This window comes from Protobothrops mucrosquamatus, unplaced genomic scaffold, assembly GCF_001527695.2.
Source record: "Protobothrops mucrosquamatus isolate PMUCROS unplaced genomic scaffold, P.Mucros_1.0 scaffold4282, whole genome shotgun sequence".
Classification (NCBI taxonomy): Eukaryota; Metazoa; Chordata; class Lepidosauria; order Squamata; family Viperidae; genus Protobothrops; species Protobothrops mucrosquamatus.
The window spans coordinates 7741-28399 of record NW_015390198.1 but is presented as its reverse complement, the minus strand read 5'-3'; the positions used below and the strand labels follow the sequence as shown (position 1 = coordinate 28399).

The 20659-nt window shown below is 46.2% G+C and overlaps 1 protein-coding gene across 1 annotated transcript in view; it reads left to right on the top strand.

Moving 5' to 3' along the window:
- Positions 1-4661: 4661 nt before the first annotated feature.
- The window catches only part of LOC107298796 (zinc finger protein 850-like), a 22477-nt gene continuing 6479 nt past the window's right edge, over positions 4662-20659 (top strand). Inside the window, exons 1-5 of the mRNA XM_029286617.1 lie at positions 4662-4859; positions 4908-5428; positions 5540-5769; positions 15767-16374; positions 16459-16940. Coding sequence (XP_029142450.1) covers positions 4662-4859; positions 4908-5428; positions 5540-5769; positions 15767-16374; positions 16459-16940 — 2039 coding nt within the window. The remainder of the gene's footprint in view (positions 4860-4907; positions 5429-5539; positions 5770-15766; positions 16375-16458; positions 16941-20659) is intronic.

The following is a 20659-nucleotide window of genomic DNA, read 5'->3' as shown; positions in this document are numbered from 1 at the left end:
CGGCCCCGCTCCGGGCAGGTGGGGCTGCTCCTGCTCTCCCTCGGCCGGCCAGGAGGAAGGTAGCCCCGAGTCCCCCCTGGGTCCCCGGAGGGTGGCTGAGCCTGCGAGGATCCCGGGTGGATGCAGGGCTGGACGGGGAGCCTGCGGGGAAAGGGGGGGGTCGCCCCATGGAGGGAAAGGGGGGGGCTTTTCTTTTTAAGGATTTGGGGGGGGGGATATGGGGCAATGGAAAGAAAGACCCGCCTTCCCCCTTCAATGCGGGGGGAGGTTGGTTTAAGGGGGGGATTTTAAATTGCTTGAATTGAGCTCATGTTATCCCAACCCAGAAAAGATCCACTTTCTTTTTGCTTAATCTAAATACAGAGGAATGAATATTCTTTGGTTTTATTCTAATTTTAATGGTTTTTCTTTTGTTTCTACAAAGCTGGGCAGAATCTGAAAAAAATCATTATTTTCCTTGTTTACTATGAAGAGGCTGTGAGGTGGCAGCCCCTTGGTGGGTTTTATCAATCAGAATAGAGCTGGAAGGAACCTTGGAGGTCTTCTAGTCCAACCCCCTCAAGTAGGAGTCCTATACCATTTCAGATAAGTGGCTGTCCGGTCTCTTCTTAAAAGCCTCCATTGATGGAGCAGCCATAACCTCTTAAGGAAAACTGTTCCCCTGGTTAATTGTCCTCACTGTTAGGAAGTTTCTGCTTAGTTCCAGGTTGTTTTTCTCTTTCATTAGTTTCCATCCATTGTTTCTTTTCCTACCCTTAAGTGCTTTGAAAAACAGGTGGACGCCCTCTTCTTTGTGGCAGCCCCCCCCCCCAATATTGGAATACTGTTATCATGTCACCCCCAGTCCATCTTTACTCTAGACTGGCCATAAACAATTCCTGCAACTGTTCTTCACATGTTTTTGTCTCCAGGCCTTTAATCGTTTTAGTTGCTCTTCTTTGCCCTTTTTGCAGGGTCTCAATATCTGTTTTGTAATGTGGTGACTAAACCTGGATGCAGTATTCCAGGTGTGGTCTTACTAATTTACTTGCTCTTTATAAAGCTATACTAATCCTTCTTGTGATTTTGATTCTACGACTCTTGTTTATACAACCAAGGATTTTATTAGCTTGTTTTGAATGCTTTTGCACACTGCTGGTTCATGTTTAAATGATTCGCTACTGGACTCCAGGGTCCCTCTCACAGTTAACTATTTTTGAGCCAGGTTTCACCTAATCTGTATTTGCACCTTTGGTTTTTCCTGTCTACGTGTAAAACCTTGCTTTTCTCCACACTAAATTTCATGTTGTTGGATAGGGCCCATTGTTCAAGTCTGTCAAGATCTTTCTGAATCTTGAGCTTGTCTTCTGGGGTGTTGGCTATTCCTGCCAGTTTAGTGTCATCTGCAAATTTGATGACTTCCCCTTTTATTCTCTCATCTAAGTCATATATGAAGATTTTGAAGACTACTGGGCCTAAAAGAGAACCTCGTGGTACCCCACTGTTTACTCCTCTCTATGTAGATGTAGTACCATTAAGGACTACTCGTTGAATACAGTTTGTAAGCTAATTAGTGTCCTGCCATCAAGTGCTTTGAAAAACAGGTGGATGCCCTCTTCTTTGTGGCAGCGCCCCCAATATTGGAATACTGTTATCATGTCACCCCCTGACATGGATTGTCAAATGTCTTGCTGAAATCTAAGTATACTGTGCCTACAGCATTTTGCTGGTCTACTTGTCAAAGAATGTGGCAGCCCCTTGGTGGGTTTTATCAATCAGAATAGAGTGGGGAGGGACTTTGGAGATCTTGTAGTCCAACCCCTTCCTCAAGCAGGAGATCCTATACCAGGGCTTTTCAACCTTTTCACAGGTTGTTCCACTTTTAGGATATGGAAATATTCGAGTACCACCAGTCGCCTAGCAAGGTGTCAACATCTATCACCAAAAAAAAGAGGAAAGTGATAAAATACAGTTAGTCATCGACTTACAACAATTTGCTTATTGACTGTTCGAAGTTACAACAGCACTGAAAAATGTGACATATGTCCATTTTCCACATTTATGACCGTTGCAGCATCCCCAGGGTCTTGTGATTTAGATTCAGATGCTTGGCAACTGATTCATATTTATGATGGTCACAGTGTCCCAGAGTCATGTAATCCCCTCGTGCAACTTTCTGACAAGGAACGTCAATGGGAAGACCAGAACTGTGTTACTAATTTAACAACTGCAGTGATTCACTTAACAAATGTTCCAAGAAAAGTCATAAAATGGGAGACAACTAATTTAACAAATTTCTCACTTAGCAACACAAATTTTGGGCTCAGTTGTGGTTGTAGGTTGATGACTTTCTGTACTTACCACACTTTTAATGGGAAACCTGTGCCTGTTTCTCTGACATTAATCTTTGCACTATTCTACCCCCTTCTCTCCTTCTGGTTGAGTCAAAGAAGCTGATAGGTGATTGCAGGGCCTTTGGGGGGGGTGCGGCTTCTGCATTTGGAGCGGGGCATCAGGGGCATGTCAGGGTGCTAGTTGGTTATCCCCAACAGAAATGCTCAGAACAATGAAAACCTCAGACAGGGGGAAGAGCACAGGCAGGTGGTTGTCTTGCTTGGCTGTAGCTTCGAGGGAGCAAAAGGGGGCAGCTTCACCCGCCCAAACGCTGCCCTCTCACGAAAGCAGGATGAAAAGTCCGGAAAAACGACAAAGAAAAAAGGATCTGCCCTCTGTGGTGGAGGGACAGGGTTACTATGCTCCCTCTCAATCAGGTTTGATTTCCTTTCTTCCCCCCACTTNCACCCTGACATGCCCCTGATGCCCCCGCTCCAAATGCAGAAGCCGCACCCCCCCCAAAGGCCCTGCAATCACCTATCAGCTTCTTTGACTCAACCAGAAGGAGAGAAGGGGGTAGAATAGTGCAAAGATTAATGTCAGAGAAACAGGCACAGGTTTCCCATTAAAAGTGTGGTAAGTACAGAAAGTCATCAACCTACAACCACAACTGAGCCCAAAATTTGTGTTGCTAAGTGAGAAATTTGTTAAATTAGTTGTCTCCCATTTTATGACTTTTCTTGGAACATTTGTTAAGTGAATCACTGCAGTTGTTAAATTAGTAACACAGTTCTTAAGTGAATCTGGTCTTCCCATTGACTTTCCTCATCAGAAAGTTGCACGAGGGGATTACATGACTCTGGGACACTGTGACCATCATAAATATGGATCGGTTGCCAAGCATCTGAATCTAAATCACAAGACCCTGGGGATGCTGCAACGGTCATAAGTGTGAAAAATGGACATATGTCACGTTTTTCAGTGCTGTTGTAACTTCGAACAGTCAATAAGCAAATTGTTGTAAATCGATGACTAACTGTATTTTATCACTTTCCTTTTTTTTTTTTGGTGATAGATTTTGACACCTTGCTAGGCGACTGGTGGTACTCGAACATTTCCATATCCTAAAAGTGGAACAACCTGTGAAAAGGTTGAAAAGCACAAGTTTCCCATTAAAACTGAGATAATTGGGTGTATAGATAGTCATCAACCTACAACCACAACTGAGCCCAAAATTTATGTTGCTAAGTGAGAAATGTCTTAAAGCCGAAAGAAACTGGCTGAAGTTGGAGCCCAAAGTCTATCATGGGCAGGTAGGACTACCAGGTGGAAGTTTTGGCCAACGGAAGCCATCAGCCTCTCTTTCGGGAAATGGGGGTCTCAACCCCCACCATGAGGTATTGCTGACTCCGATGAATATATTTACACCCTCCCTAAATTATAAAGGAATAATAGAAAGCCATTTTAGGAGGACCCCATGTTCAGTCTGCATTGGAGCTACCTGACATATACAAAGTCTGGGGCGGGGGTCTTTGCTATGTTTTCTCACATCATAGAGCATCACACACACACACACACACACACACACACACACACACACACACAACTGAGAAAAAGGAAAAGGCAGGAATCATTAACAATTCAGGCAGACAAATGGGGAGCAACTGGGAAAGCCGTGATAGCGTAGTGGTTAGAATGCAGTATTGCAGGTTAATTCTGCCGACTGCCAGCAGTTTGATTCTCACCAGCTCATGGTTGACTCAGGCTTCCATCCTTCTGACGTCAGTAAAATGAGGACCCAGATTGTTGGGGGGCAATGTTCTGATTCTGTATACCGCTTAGAGAGGGCTGTAAAGCACTGTGAAGCGGTATATATGTCTAAGTGCTATTGCTATTCTGTCAGCTGTCATGAATCTTTCTTCTTTTCTTCTTTTCCCTTCATGCAGTAGGTGGCACCGGGAAAGTGGACAAAATTCCAGTTGTGAGATTTTCTCCGTTTAGAAAGCCCTGCAACTGAGAAGGCGCCAGAAATTATGCTGGGTGGAGAAATACTTCGATAGAAGGTCCCCTCAGAGGAACCAGGAGAGACTCTTCAAGTGCTCTGAGTGCGGGATATCCCTACAAATGTGGAGAGTGTGGGAAGCATTTTGCTAAAGGCTGGGACATCAGAGCTCCTTAGCGTATCCACCAGGGAAAGAGACCTCAGGAAGGCCTCAGTGTTTTTCCAGGCCTCAGAACAGCCCAACTGAAGAGGAACCCTGCAATTGTATGCAATCTGGGCTTTGCTTTTCTCAGAACTCAGAGATGCTTAAACATCAACACATCCACACTGGACAAAAACCTTATCAATGTCTGGGAAATCTTTTGTTCGAAAAACAAGTCTAAACATCCACAGGAAAATTCACATGGAAATAAAACCTTATAAATGCTTAGAGTGTGGAAAATGTTTCACTCGCAGTTCATCACTTTGCAAACATCATGAAACACACACAGAGGAGGAAAGCAGAACGTGCCTAGAATGTGGGAAATGTTTTTCCAGCAAATCAGCCTTGCAGCGACATCAGACAGTCCACACTGGGGAGAGACCTTATCAATGTCTGGAATGTGGGAAATGTTTTTCCAATAAATCACACCTGCAGCAACACCAGAGAATCCACACTGGGGAAAGACCCCATGAATGCCCAGAATGTGAGAAACGATTTGGGAGTTCTTCCACACTTTGGAGACACCAAAAGACGCACACGGGAGAAAAACCCTATAAATGTAACGATTGTGAGAAATGTTTTGCTCTAAAGGGAACTCTTTTTCGACATCAGATAATCCACACAGGGGAGAAACCCTATCATTGCATCCAGTGTGGAAAATATTTTTGTTTGATATCAACCCTCAGAGATCATGAGAAAATCCACAGAGGGGAAAAAAAATTCAAATGTTTAGACTGTGGTAGAGCATTTATTTATTCATCTCATCTTAGACGTCACTGGCAAGTTCATATAGGAGAGAAGCCGCATAAATGCTCGGAGTGCGATAAATGTTTTTCTCACAAAAATAGCCTTTTGATACATCAGAGAATCCACAGTGGAGAGAAACCATATAAATGTCCGGAGTGTGGGAAGTCTTTTTCTTGCCAAGAATATCTTAGAAAACACAAAATGATTCACACAGCAAAGAAACCTTACAAATGTGTAGAAAGCAATAAAAATGAAATGTGCTCAGAATGTGGGAGATGTTTCTCCCTAAGGTCACACCTAATTCGACATGAGAGACTTCACACCGGAGACAGGCCCTATCAATGCCCAGAATGTGACAAGCGATTTGTGGAGTCTGCTGAACTCCGGAGACACCAGAGGGGGCACACAGGAGAGAAGCCCTATAAATGTGGGGATTGTGCGAAAGGTTTTCTCACAGTAGCACTGCTTCAGGTTCATGAGAGAACCCACACAGGGGAGAAGCCGTACAAATGTGTGGAGTGTGGGAAATGCTTTTCCCGAAAAGACCACCTCGGAAGTCATCAGAAGGTCCATACAGGAGTGAAGCCATAAAGACTCATAAAGTGTAGAAATGTTTTGGTCAAAAGGGAGATATCAGAAGACTCACATGGGGAAAGCCCTAACAGGCCCTGTTGATGGAACAGTTTTTCATAGTTGTTCAACCCTTAGAAGTCATGTAAGAGTTACTAAAGGGGGAATTAGAAACTCTTAGATCATGAGAAAGCATTTTTTGTCAATTATCCGTTAAAAATCATTTCAGGAGGCTTTCATAGGAAGGTAGTTGGGATAAGAGAGAGGGAAGGAAAAGTCTCACCCAAATCCTCCGTGGTGCTTCACTGTGCTTAGTTGTGCTGGTCCTCCTCAGGCATGGTCGCTTCTCCAGGGCGAGTTTCGACCCGTTCCAGGGTCTTCCGATGGAGAGAAACCGGGCGGCAGAGAGAAGGCTCTCCCCGCACGTCTGCTGGCGCCGCGATCCGGAACCGGATCTTGTCAACTTAAAAATTTTATATATTTTTTTTAAAAATTAATTTTCAGAAGTTAATATGAAAGTCTAATGTGAGTGTGAAAATCTAAAATCTAATGTGAAATTCTCCGGAATCAAAAAAGGACTCCTGCTAAGATCTTGGAAGCCACCAAAAGTCTCTTTTGAGTTGGGCAGGATTAACACATCCAGGAAATATATACAGGCAGTCCTCGACTTATTTTACGACCTTTTTCCCCACAGTTGCTGAGTGAATCACTGCAGTTGATAAGTTAGTCACGTGGTTGTTAAGTGAATCTGGCTTCCCCCATTGACTTTGCTTGTCAGAAGGAAGGCTGCAAAAGGTGATCACGTGACCCTGGGACACAGCAACGGTCATAAGTATGAGCCGGTTGCCAAGCATCTCAGTTTTGATCACATGACCATGGGGATGCTGCAAAGGTCGTAACTGAAAAACGGACATCAACTTTTTTTCAGTGCTGTGGTAACGTTGAATGGTCATTAAATGAACTAGTGTAAGGCAAGGACTCCCTGTAGAAACATAGAATATGTATCCTAGAGCGCAGCGGATGGAAGCCCGGAAGTAAGAAGAGCTCTGATTATAATTTTGTGGTACTTTTAAAAGACCTTTTGGAAGAAACCATAATATTAATGGAAAAATTAATGAATTTTAGTGCATTAGCTGGTTTTAACATCAATGGCGAATGGACAAATTAGTTGTCCAAAATATGAAAATGGAAGACCAAAAAGAATTGATGGGAAAAGCGATTTTTAAAAAAAGTAAGACATTTGGGTATTCTTACAAAGAATACGAATTCTATGTCAAAATAATTATGACAAGGCATGGAATGAAATCAAGAAGGATTTGTTAAGGTGGGGAAAAAAATTACAATTGTCGTTGGGTAGAATTTCTATAATTAAAAATAACTATATTAGCTAGAGACTGATGTTTCTGTTTTAAACAATGTCTCTCTGGACAACGGGTGGACCACTAAAGGAATGGCAGGAAGATATACCTAAGCTTATATGGCAGGAGAAAAACCAAGAGTTTAATTGGAAACTCTTCAAGAGGAAAGAGAATACTTGTTAATGATGATGATGATGGAAGGGACCTTGGAGGTCATCTAGTCCAACCCCCCCCCCCCCCCCGCTCAGGCAGGAAACCCTATACCATTTCAGACAAATGCCTGTCGAGTCTCTTCTTAAAAACTTAAAAATTACAAGAATCATTTTATGGGGAAAAAAGAGTGGATAACAATAAATAGATAAATTGTAATACCCCTATGTCTTACACTTTTTGTCTCATTTCTTTAAACCGCTTTTTCCCATCAATTTGTCAATACAGGCAGTCTTCGACTTATAACTGTTCATTTAGTGACCATTTGAAGTTACAACGGCAGTGAGAAAAATGACTTATGACCATTTTTTCGGCATCCCCCCTGGTCACGTGAATAAAATTCAGACACTTGGCAACTGACTCACATTTATGACGGTTGCGGTGATCCGGGGTCATCCTTTGCGACCTTGTGACAAGCAAAGTCAACGGGAAACCCAGATTCACTTAACAACCGTGTTACCAGTTTAACAACCACAGTGATTCAGTTTAACACCTGTGGCAAGAAATGTCGTAAAATGGGACAAAACCCACTTAACAAATGTTTCACTTAACAAGTTTTGGGCTCAGTTGTGGTCGTAAGTCGAGGACTACCTGCAAGATGATAAATTTAGAGTTGTTAGAACAAGAACACGGAGAATACAAGGTGAAGTCAAGAGATCAACTAACTGCAGAGGGATTTAGTTTCTCAGTTTCCGTGTGCAGAGTTAAAGGTTGAAAAACAGACAAAAGCACATCTGGAACTGAACCACCTACTGTGAAACAGAATTTGAAACTGAACTACTACATGTGCAAACAGTGAACGTGGAATTGCTAAAATATATAACATTTTACTCAAATTTGTAATGGAAGGAGAGCAAGTTAAGGAGTCTATGATGACGACCGTTGGTTATTATTTGCCATCAACTCTGTGTCAACTCTTAGCAATTACATAATAGATTTTCTCCAGGAGGATCTGTCCCCAACCCGATCCTTCAGGTCTCCCAATGGGGACCCCATTGCCACTGTAACTGAATCCACCCTGTGCTGGACCAGTATAACCCTGGCCAGACCATATAGATCTGTATGTTAGAATGTTTGGCATTTATAGGGTTAAACGCTGTTTCCTTAAGAGATGGTTTATGGGTAATGTAGCTTATCCAGTTAAGTGGGAGGAGTTTCTATGTTTATGACTGGACTTCCTGGCTTTGTGCCATTTGTATCACCCAGCCTTGTGGCTGAGAAGCAGCCGTAATGCAACACGTGATTTTATATGCAGAATGGAAAAACCATTAACTTTTTACCTAATGAAATGGATCCTGATTACTGATTGGGAATACCTGTGAATTAGTAATCTTCTTTGATCTGTTCATTTGAGTAACTACTGCTTGCCTCACGTGGAGAGGGAAGCATTCAATCTGCGTGGGCAGGACACACCGCGATTGCCCTCTCCTTCCCATTCTCTCCATCTTTCTCAGCATAACAATCTTCTCCAGAAAGCACGGGTTTTTGTGGAATGTCTCTGACTGATTGCAATTTGAGCCTGGCCTTTTATGTTGATTTGTACTGTGACCCATTTGTTGATTTTCTTGGCTGCCCACGATAATCTCGGGAGTCTTCCCCAACACCAAAATTCAAAAACTGTCAACAGGAGGTAGGAGGGGAAAATAGATAGGTGAGTACGCTGAAGTGTGTCTGCAAAGTGAAGAATTCTACAGAACCCACCAAATTATTCGTACGGGCAAATCCTTAATAAAATTATTGTTCAAAATAATCAAGAGGGCTGTTTTCAGAGAGTTTAAAAAAGTCAAGACAGCAGTCAAATTGTGCCATACTCTGCAGTCAAAGTCCTGCTGCTTTTTAGCAGTGTATGTGATGCCCTTTAAAGCAGCCACCATCTTGATTCTTTTGACTCCATCTTCTCTAGCTGGAGACTTCTGAATTCCTGGGTTGAATTGAAAGACGTAGATCAGTGGTGGCGAACCTATGGCACGGGTGCCAAAGGCGGCACTCAGAGCCCTCTCTGTGGGCACGCACGCCGTCGCCCCAGTCCTAGGCCTTCAGCTGGGTTTTATAAAACCTTTTTGCTTTAGGCCTCCGTTGCCGTGTGCAAAAAAAAAAAAGGTTCAATCAATCAGTCAATTTCAACTTCTCACAGGAAAAAAAAAGATCCTGCAAAGTTGGAATTGATTGATTGAACTTTTTAGTCCCACCCTGTCTGCCGTTACCACCGCAGCCACGCCCACCCAATGGGCCACATCCACCCGGCACCGGACGATGCATAAGTGGGTTTTGGGTTGCAGTTTGGGCACTTGGTCTCTAAAAGGTTCGCCATCACTGACGTAGATGTTGGATGAACTTTAGGAAAAATGTCTTGGGGATTTGGATGGATCCCTGCTCTTAAAGGCAGGTCATTGGTGGGTACCTATATGTGCCCAACACACTTCTGATTAAATGAACCACATCTTAACTGAGGACAAACATATGTAGTAGGTCACAAAAAGTGCCACTTTGAATTATGTAATCAATTTGGTGTGAAATGCAAAGGTTTCATATTACCCAAAATTCAGTTAATGTGAGGCTGTGTGTGTGCAATTAAGGCTACTGTGTGTACAGTTGTGGTTTTAACCATAAATTTAAATTCCTTTCAGTATGTTCTTATTCTTTACTGTGATATTTCTTTACTGTTCACATATCATGTTACATTAAATACTTTTCTTGCCTATTTCTCTCAGTCTGAACCCAATTAACCTATTTTACATGAAAATATCACTTCAAACAACAAATCTGAATGCAGTCTTTTTGTGCGATTAACCACACTAATTGAGACGTGCTGTAAACTCCTCACTCGCCCTGAACCGTGGTTAATTCTCTCCTTCTCCTCTGTCCTCCATGAAATGGCATCTCCTCCGCAGCCCAAGGCAGTGTAACGTTTTCCTAGCTTTTTTTAACTTGGCAAGTGGTATTTTCCCTTTTGATCCCATAGAAATATCCTTTATGACGTAATTGCTATATGCTCAGAAGCGGAGATCTACCGTCTCCTATTGGCTACTTCAGGGGGCTGCTGGCATCTACCCGCCCTCTCCAAGCACAGGGCGGGGGTCCTGTGTGAGCATCTTGATTTGGACCCCTGGTTCCTATGGTAGCACAACACATAAAGCAGTGGTTCTCAACCTGTGGGTCGGGACCCCATTTGGGGTCGATCAACCATTTCACGGGGGTCACCAAGCAAGGCTGTCCGCCATTTTTTTTGTCCACCATTTTTTTCCCTTTTCCGGCGGGTGCCTTACCTCCCTTGGGCTGGGCCAGCTGGTGGTCGGCCTGCTCCGTCTCTGCCGCTTGTCAGCTACGCCTCGGCCGGCGTAGGGGGCGGAACCACGCATGCGCGGCGCTCCCGGGCAGGGAAAGTCCTCGACTTACGACCGGTTGGGTAGTCCTCGACTTACGACTGGTTTAGTCCTCGACTTACGACCGGTTTAGTCCTCGACTTACGACCAGTTGGGGTCGCGGCATGAAAAAGGTTGAGAACCACTGACATAGAGGAAGAGGTTCCCCTAAGTCAAGGGTAGGCAACCTTGGCTCTTTTATGACTCCTGGACTTCAACTCCCAGAATTCCTGAGCTCAGGAATTCTGGGAGTTGAAGTCCACGAGTCATAAAAGAGCCAAGGTTGCCAACCCCTACCCTAAGTAGTGGGGAGATGGAGTCCCCCTCGGAGCTGCTATTCCTCTGGGTCAAGATCCGACCTAGAGACCTGCCTCCCGCCCGTCTTCTCCAGCTCCAGAAATCTACCAAGGAGAATGGCTCAGGGTGGAATTGAGGGGGGGTCCTTGGTGGTCTCTGAGCTTCGGTGTTTCCTTGGAGACGTCTCGTTACCCAAACTGGGTAACATCATCAGGGCAGCAACCGACAAACAACCTCAGGGAGCCCCAAGGACCCCTCAACTCTTAGGGCAGCGGTTCTCAACCTATGGGTCGCGACCCCATTTGGGGTCGATCGACCATTTAATGGGGGTCGCCAAGCAAGGCTGTCCGCCATTTTTTTCCCCTTTTCCGGCGGGTGCCTTACCTCCCCTGAGCTGGGCCAGCTGGTGGTTGGCCTGCTCCGTCTCTGCCGCTTGCCAGCTACGCCTCGGCCGGCGCAGGGGGCGGAACCACGCATGCGCGGCGTTCCCGGGCAGGGAAAGTCCTTGACTTACGACCGGTTGGGTAGTTCTCGACTTACGACTGGTTTAGTCCTCGACTTACGACCGGTTTAGTCCTCGACTTACGACCGGTTGGGGGTCGCGGCATTAAAAAGGTTGAGAACCACTGTCTTAGGGTGTCTCTTTCAGGGCCATCCGCGGAGCTTAAGCTTGCATCCAAACAACACACAACGACACTGCAGCAGGAGGGGCAGCTCCGATTCCAGTGTGCAGAGAAAAGCACTCTTCCCATGGGCAGAGGAACCAAGGCGAAGGAAGACCAGGAACAGAGGAGGTTTCGGATCACGTGGTCCTGGCTGGGAGGGGAAATTGGGGAAGGAGCAGGGGCGGGGCTGCAAGGCGAAAGAGGAGCCCGAGAGGGGAGCAGAAGCCCCTTCCCCGCCTCGACCATCCCGCTTGCTGGATCTCGGCTTCCCTTCGTGAGCCCCGCTTCGCCCTGGGAGGATCGGCGCTGGATCCCTCGGGAGAGGCTTCTGGATCCCGCTCGGGGCAGGTCGGGCTGCTCCCCCTCCGGCCTTTGGGGCGCCCCTCCGGCCAGGAGAGCTTCCCCCCCCCCGCCAGGAGAAAGGTAGCTGCGGATCCGCCTCTCCGGCTTGCCGGGTTTTCCTTGGGGAGATTCGGCTCTGCCGTCGCCTGCAGGGAGCGGATCCCTCCCTTCCCTCCAGGGGGGCAAAGGGGGTCCCTCCCTCCCCGGGCTGGATCTGCCCCCTCCTCGCCCGGCCAGGGCTCCCCGTGGGGCTCCGGGTGGATCCGGGAAGGAGCTTTTGGGGAAGTTGCTTTCAGAAGGTCTCTCTGTGGTCCGTCAGAGCATGCATATCCCGCAGTTGCAGAAAATGGAATAAACAAAAGCTTTGTAATGTGGTATTAACACAGACTGACCTCATTGCGATGGGGAGGGGAGGGTTTGGGGGAAAGAAAACAAGTTTAAATTAACTGGATGTAGTTCATGTTTTCTTCACACCCTCCCACCAAGAGATCCTCTTTCATTGAGCTCCATGTAAAAAGCTAAAAATAAAATCCTTTGTTTTGATGCTAATGTTTACTTTGCTTCCACCTTAAAAAGCTGGGACGAATTTCTAAACTTTATATTTTCCTTGTTTTGCCCAGAAGAGGCTGTGATGTAGCAGCTCCATCTTGGTGGATATTTTACAAAGCACCGAGGAAGTTTTGAGGCTGGTCTTGTGAGCAGGTAATAAAACAAGCTGATGGCCAAAAGGCTGCCTTTCCTAATTGTAAATATTTTGGAAACACCTGCCTGGAATCTTTATGGCCTCCCAGCCTCCAAAAAGAGCAGGAAAGAGCAGCCCTTTCCACCCATGCTCTGCCCCATCTGATCTCTCTCATATTCCATTGAGTTTTCCTACTCACAACTCTGCATTGGTCCCTGTTGGACTTCATCTTGCTGGTTTCTTCCATTTTGGCTCATCAAGATCTTCTTGAATCAGGATTCTATCTCCATTATTTTATATCCTCAACAAATAATTCCATATTCTCCTCCCTTTTCCGAGTCATTTACAGATGATGTTCAGCATCTGAGCCTTTTTCATTTCTCTTGCAGGAGACCAGTGAGGATGTGGCCCTGAAGTCCACAGAGAAGGGGGAGTGTTCTTGGATCGGGCCCCACCAATCTTTGGCCGGGACTCCGTTCTAGAGATTTTGGAAATCGTGGTCCGGTTGGAGAAGCAGCTTCCTGCACAAAGGGCCAAGTAGCATAGGAGAGATCAAACCGGCCAGCAATGAGGGCCATACCTGATCTTGACCCACAGGGTGGAACAAGTGACCCAGAGATCTCTTAGTTGTAACTTTAAAGGTGAGTAAGCAAATCTTGATTAAATCTTGGTTTGGAGAGTAAGCATATATTTTTTAAATCTTTATTGGACCAAAGAGCAATGCAGAGAAATTGTGTTTTGCTCCCAAAATGCTGGGTGAAACCGTAATGTAGTTCTATTGAGGACTACATGGTGAGTGCGATTGGTCAAGGCAGTTATGAATCCCTCTGGTGGTGATGGTGTCTATCCCACATTTTTTTTGTGTGTTATCAAGAAGTAGACTGTGATCGGCTTTGTCCCATGCCTCACTGAAGTCCAAGTATAGTATATCCATTGAATTTCACTATTCCACTATTTTAGTCACTTTGACAAAGAAGGCAATAGGTTTTGTCTGGCATAATCTGTTTTTGACAAACCCACGTTGGCTTCTAGTAATTTTTTTCCTAGGCTTTCGCAGATTCCTTGCTTGATCATCTTGTCCAGGATCTTCCCAGGTACAGATATCAGGCTGAGTGGTCTGCAGTTTCCTGGATCTATTTTTCCCCCTTTTTTGTAATATTTTATAAAACATAAAAAATGTCTTGCAAGGAAGCAGGAATCAAGAAGTCATGATGGGATGGAGCTCATAAGTGCAAAAGTCCCAAGAAGCAGAAACAAAGGATAAGAATCAGAAATGTGTTCTGAATTCTCTTTCCTTCCCTTCTGCTTATGCGATGCCTTAGTTTTTGGTATATCCTCAGTTTGTCCTGGACGTATGACCACAATTGGCACTGAAATCTTGGTCGTTAAGATGTCAGGTGCCCTTTTTTTTTTAACAGCAGTTCCGTAACGGTAATCTTCTATTATTTACATTTCCCCCCCTTATTCTTCTTTAGATATATTTGTCCTTGTTGTCCCGTTGTTTCTTACTTGCATTTTTCTTCCTTCATACTATATTTCATACTAAGAATAATACATATTATTATTACTATACATTATTATACACACATTTTCCACTTTTGACCTTTCCACATTTATTCTCCTCTATTATTTCTAGTCTCCAACCAGTCATACCACTTGTTCCATATTAGATAGTACTCTGTGTCTTCCTTTTCTTTTATCTCTTTTGTTAATTTGTCCATCTCAGCACAGTCTAAGATTTTTCTTATCACTTCTTCCTCTGAAGGTATATTCTCATTTTTCCAGAACTGTGCTTATGCTATTCTTGCTGCCGTTGTTATATGTAGAATTAAGTACCGTATTTCTTTACTATATTTTCTGTTTAAAATACCCAGCAAAAAGATCTCTGGTTTCCAGTCTACGGGTTGGTCTATTATTTCTTCGATCCATCTTCTTATTTTAGTCCAGTATTTTTTCACACCTGGGCATGTCCATGCTGTTAAAAAAAAAGGGAGGAGTATACACTGTGTGTGTATGTGTGTTATGTTTTGTTTTGTTGGTTTAAAAAATAAAAAAATATTAAAATAATAAAAAAAAAGATGTCACGTGAGAGTTTGGCTCAGTGACTGCGATCCTCTACTCCTGAGATTGTGGTTGTTAAGCAATTTCACATGTCGTTAAGCAGATGAGTCCCTGATAGGAATGTGGGGTTGCCTGAAGTGGGCAGGAGAGGCATTTGTGAGTCCTGGCACAGGCCACGTTTGACTTAAGAAGGTCCTAGAGAAGCTTACAGATGCTTTTGAGATATTTTGCTTGGAAACATGTATGGAACACGTGATTTGGAGAATGGCGCAAGGCTGCAAAGGCCTCCGTTGTGGGGATCAAGGCCTCATTTCTCAGTGGCTGAGATGACAGTGGGCTGAAGTCCAGGTCTGGGTTCAGTGACCGTAGGCCTCCACGTAAGGCCCAGCCCCGGCATTACTGTCCACCGGGGCTGCTTTCCATGGTCTGGATGGGGCGGCTCAGGCTTCCAGGGGTGGCTGCAGCTGTGCATCCCACTTCATCACCCCCCGAACTCATGGGTGACCTGAGCCTGGCTCCCGGATCTCTCCTACCCCAGACACGCCCACGTCCCTTGCCTGGGCCTTCCTCCTACCTAAAGTTTCAGGGCTTCTTTTTCACATCGTCATAGGACGAGAACCAAGGAGGAAAAGATAGAGTTAGTGAACAGCAGAAGAGTTTGCCGCCCAGGGATGTGGGGAGAAGGAATCAATGGAGGTTTTGTCTGGGGTGTAATGCGGACCTCTGCCCTGGTCAGAGGGTAGGACTGGAAGACCTTCATGGTCCCTTCCAAGGCTATGATTTTGTGATTCTACCATTCTCAAAAGGAAACATTATTCTCCTCTTCTTTCTTTTTCCACCAGCAGGAAAAAAACTCTGACCTGCAAGTCACCTTTCAAGAGCTAGTAGAAACTCAGCGCAAGGCAGCAGTCGCCAGAACTCATGGAGGGCGGGGAACTCTTGGATCCCCCGTCAGACACAAGCAGCACTCTGAAAAACCACAAGAGAACCCATGAATGCTCCGAGTGTGGCAAATCCTTTGCTCGCCGGTCCCTCCTTTTGACCCACAGGAAGGTCCATGTGGGAAGCGGATCCAGTGAAAGATTGGAGGGTGAGAAATCCCTTTTTGGAAAAGGTGCCAAAGATCTCAGAAGCCCCCCCAGATTAAAACCCCATAAATGTGAGGAATGTGATTTATGCTTTGGTCAAAAGTCAAACCTTCTTAGACATCAGAAAATCCACACTGGAGAGAAACCGTATCAATGTCTGGAATGTGGGAAATTTTTCAGTGAAAAAGCCACCCTCAGAAACCACGAGAGGGTTCACACAAGGGAGAAGCCTTACAAGTGCTGGGAATGTGGGAAGACCTTTTCACAGAGCGCACATCTTTGGATCCATGAGAAGGTTCACGTAGGAATAAAATCTTACAAATGCTTTGAGTGTGGGAAATGTTTCACCCTGAGTTCATCTCTTTGGAGTCATGAGAAAACACACAGAGGGGAGAAAAACGAAAAGTGCCTCGAATGTGGGAAATGTTTCACCTTGAAATCAAACCTGGTGCGACATCAGAGTCTTCACACTGTAGTCAGACTCTATGAATGCCCAGAATGTGAGAGACGATTTGTAAATTCTGCTGAACTTGAGAGGCACCAGAAGAGGCACCAAGAGGAGAAACCTTATGAATGTCGGGAGTGTGGGAAAAGTTTTTTTGCACAAAGTGAGGTTCAGGTTCATGAGAGAATTCACACAGGGGAAAAACCGTACAAATGTGGGGAATGTGGGAAATGCTTTACCCAGAAACAGCACCTTGGAAGGCATCTGAGGGTTCACACAGGAGAGAAGCCATACAAATGCCCAGAGTGTGGAAAATCTTTTGCTTATAAGGATGTACTTTGGAGACATCAGAAAATCCACACAGGGGAGAAGCCCTATCAATGCAACGAGTGTGGAAGTTTTTATCGTACCACAGCAACCCTCTGGAGTCATATGAAAATTCACACAGGCGAAAAAAACTACAAATGTTTAGACTGTGGGAGAGCATTTGCTAAACCATATAACCTTAGATGTCACAGCCAAATCCACATAGGAGAGAAGCCCCATAAATGCTCGGAGTGCGATAAATGTTTTACTAAAAAAAGGACTCTCTTGAAGCATTATCGAAACCACACTGGAGAAAAAACATAAAATGTCTGGAAAGTGGAAGATATTTTGCCCAACCTTCAGCATTTCGCAGGCACAACAGAAATTACACAGGGGAGTAGCCTCACAAGTGTGCAGTGTGAGAAACTTTTTTCATTGTAAAAACTAAAAATGCATTAAAAAGTCCATAGCAGACTAGTTTAATGAAGAGAAGGACGAGGGGTGACATCATAGCCGTGTTCCAATATCTCAGGGGCTGCCACAAAGAAGAGGGAGTCAAGCTATTCTCCAAAGCACCTGAAGGCAGGACAAGAAGCCATGGATGGAAATTAACCAAGGAGAGAAGCAACCTAGAACTAAGGAGAAATTTCTTGACAGTTAGAACAATTAATCATTGGAACAACCTGCCTCCAGAAGTTGTGAACGTTCCAACCCTGGAAGTTTTTAAAAAGACACTTGACAGCAATTTGTCTGAAATAGTATAGACTTTCCTGCCTGAGCAGGGGGTTGGACTAGATGACCACCAAGGTCCCTACTATTATTATTATTATTATTAATCATACAGCCAGGCAGATGTTCAGACTGGATCTGGCATTTTTGTCTAGCTATCAAGTCCTTACCAAGGACCTGGGATAGGGGTTGGACTAGATGACCTCCAAGGTCCCTTCCAATATTATTGTTGTTATTATGATTATGATTGTTATTATATTTACATCCCTTGGCCTTTATAAGATGCACAAGTCATTGCAGCCCCTTCCCTCCAATATTTTATCCTCACAGTCACAAAAAGCACAATTAAGGCTAAGCCATCGTGATGGCCAAGATGAAGCAGCTACACTCTGCATTATGAATATCTCTTTAAGATAAACAACTCATCTTTGGGCCCCACATGTCCCTGCAGTGTTTGGATTAAAGTACAAGAAGTTCTCAGCTCATGTCCATTTGTTCAGCCACCGTTCGGAATCCGGATGGTGCTAAAAAAAAATGGACGTATGGCTGATCCCAGAAGTTGCAGGCATTACAGCCCCACTTGCGCTACGTGCCTGGTTTGCAATTACTACATTACAAAGAGCCACACTGAGGTGTGATCTCCGTTTGTGACCTTCCTTGCTGACCCCCCACAGGCAGAGTCAGTGGGAAAAAGAGCTTATTGTTTTTACAGAACTGTAAGAAGCCATGCTAGCTTGTGAAGAAATACATGGTATGTTTTAATCTCATGAGCCTAGACATTTCCAATTCTAGCAACCGTTCTTTATATGTTTTAGCCTCCAGTCCCCTGATCATCTTTGCTGCTCTTCTCTGTACTCTTTTTGGAGCAGTGTTTCTCAACCTTGACAATTTTAAGGCATGTGGACTTCAACTCCCAGAATTCCACAGCCAGCGATGCTGGCTGTGGAATTCTGGGAGTTGAAGTCCACATGCCTTAAAATTGTCAAGGTTGAGAAACACTGTTCTAGAGTCTCAACATCTGTTTTACATCATGGTGACCAAAACTGGATGCAGTATTCCAAATGTGTATGTATGTATGTAATATATACATCTGTATCTGCAGGGCAGTGGCAATTCACACCTCTTTTTGTGGAAGGTTCCAGAAGTGGGAGGTCCCCACCAAGAAGGCTCTGTATGGTGGAAACAGCCATGAAAAAGGAGCTGCTTTCCAAGTGAAGCAGCAGTTCCCAAACAATTCGTCAGAAAGCCAAGGGATGTGATTCTGTCAGAGGTTTTCAACTATGGCAACTTTCAGATGCGTGGACTTCAATTCCCAACATGCTCCCTGGGGAATTCTGGGGATTTTAGTCCACACATCTTAAATGTTACCAAGATTTAAAAAAACACTGGTTTCTATGAAAAGACCCCCCTTGCCCCACCTCCCCCACCCAATTCTTTCCAACTGAGTGTGGCCTGTTATGCCCCAGAAGGGCCTTTCCCAATCTGGTGATATGCAGATGTGGGAGTCAAAGTCCCAAACATCTGGAGGACAGCAGCTGGGGCAAGGTGACCAGAGGGGGTCCCCTGGCTCTCATTGGACTGACCTGCTTAACTCCTGCTTTGTCTTCCGGTTCTTCCTTAAACCCGGGTGCTGCTCTAAATGCTCCTAATTGTTTTTGTATCTCAGAAAGAGAAATATTTTGGACTGCAGAGTAAATAAAATTACATTCTACACACAGCAGCTTAACATTGTGTTTCTTAGATTGTGGGTCCAGTGATGGTCTTGCCACACGGAGTCTTGCTAGCATTCACTAAATGGAACCCTCCAGACTAGAGTTAGGCTGGATTTCTACTCCCATAACTGTCTTGCCGGCTGGACTTGAGGGGAGTTGTGATCCAGCAGCTCTGCAGCCCCCAGACAGGTGAGCTGCTCTGAAGGCATCTAAAGGTTTCATTTGATAATGGGGGGGGGCTTCTGAAGAGTTCAGATATGCTTAATATATATTCAAAAGTTCAAATGTACTTCAGGGGCCAAAATCCGAATTAAGTGTCATGGGGGGACTAGGGAAGAAGAAGGGGGTCTCCTCAGGGCCTTACAAACCGTTTATAAGCCTCTGTGTAAAAATTGGTTCCCCCCCCCCCGAGTTAGAGGAAGTCCAGCAGTCTTTGTCTTTGAGAGGCAAGCAGTGACCTCTGTCCGATTCTGGGAAGAAGGGAGGCAAAGGCGAGTGGGGGCCCTGGGGGAATCTGCTCCCCCCCCCGTCCACGGGTCCTCTGGGGGACTCTGGGGCAGCTGCAGGAGACCCCTCCTCCAAGGGCATCGGTTCCTGTTGCCCCCGGCTCTTTCCCACTTCCTCCCTCCAGGGATTCGCTGGGGCGCCCCCTCTGTCTGTTCCCACCTCGACACCTGCGCAGCTGCACTTCCAGGATCTTCGGGATCTAGAAGGGATCCGCTCGGGACTCCTTCCCGTTCCTCCCCCAGGCGCTCCCCCAACCTCGGCTGCACGGAGGACCCTGCCCCGCTTCTCCTTCCCTCCCGTCTCGGCCGCGGAGGGGACCCCGGATGGTCTGGAGCCGCCCCCTCCCTCCCCCCTCCCCTGGGAGCAGCTCTTTCCCGGGTTCGCGTCCCCTCCCCGCCCTCTTCTCCAGCCTGCAGGAAGCGCCGCAATCCTCGCCATTCCCTCCGTGACTCTTTCGCGGCCATCGCGGCGCTTCAGGTTCCGCCCAGATGCTGCATTAGGAAGCAGCTCAGTCCGGGCACAGCAGGGCACTGTTCGCATGGGCAGAGGAACCCTGGACGCGGACGCCCAGCGGAGGAACAGAAGCCCTAGCTGGGAAGCAGGAAGGAGAGGGAGAGGGGGGAGAAGAGGAGGCCAATGGGCGGGGCTGCAAAGCGGAGGCGGAGCCGAAGAGGAGAGCAGAAGCCCCGCCCCCGCCTCGACCCGCCCACTCGCTGGATCTCGGCTTCGCTCCTTGTTCGCCCTGGCAGGATCGGCGCTGGATCCCTCGGGAGAGGCTTCTGGATCCCGCTCGGGGCAGGTCTGGCTGCTCCCCCTCCGGCCTTTGGGGCGCCCCTCCCGCCAGGAGAGCTTCCCCCCCCCCGCCAGGAGAAAGGTAGCTGCGGATCCGCCTCTCCGGCTTGCCGGGTTTTCCTTGGGGAGATTCGGCTCTGGCGTCGCCTGCAGGGAGTGGATCCCTCCCTTCCCTCCAGGGGGGCAAAGGGGGTCCCTCCCTCCCTCCCCGGGCTGGATCTGCCCCCTCCTCGCCCGGCCCAGGATCCCCGTGGGGCTCCGGGTGGATC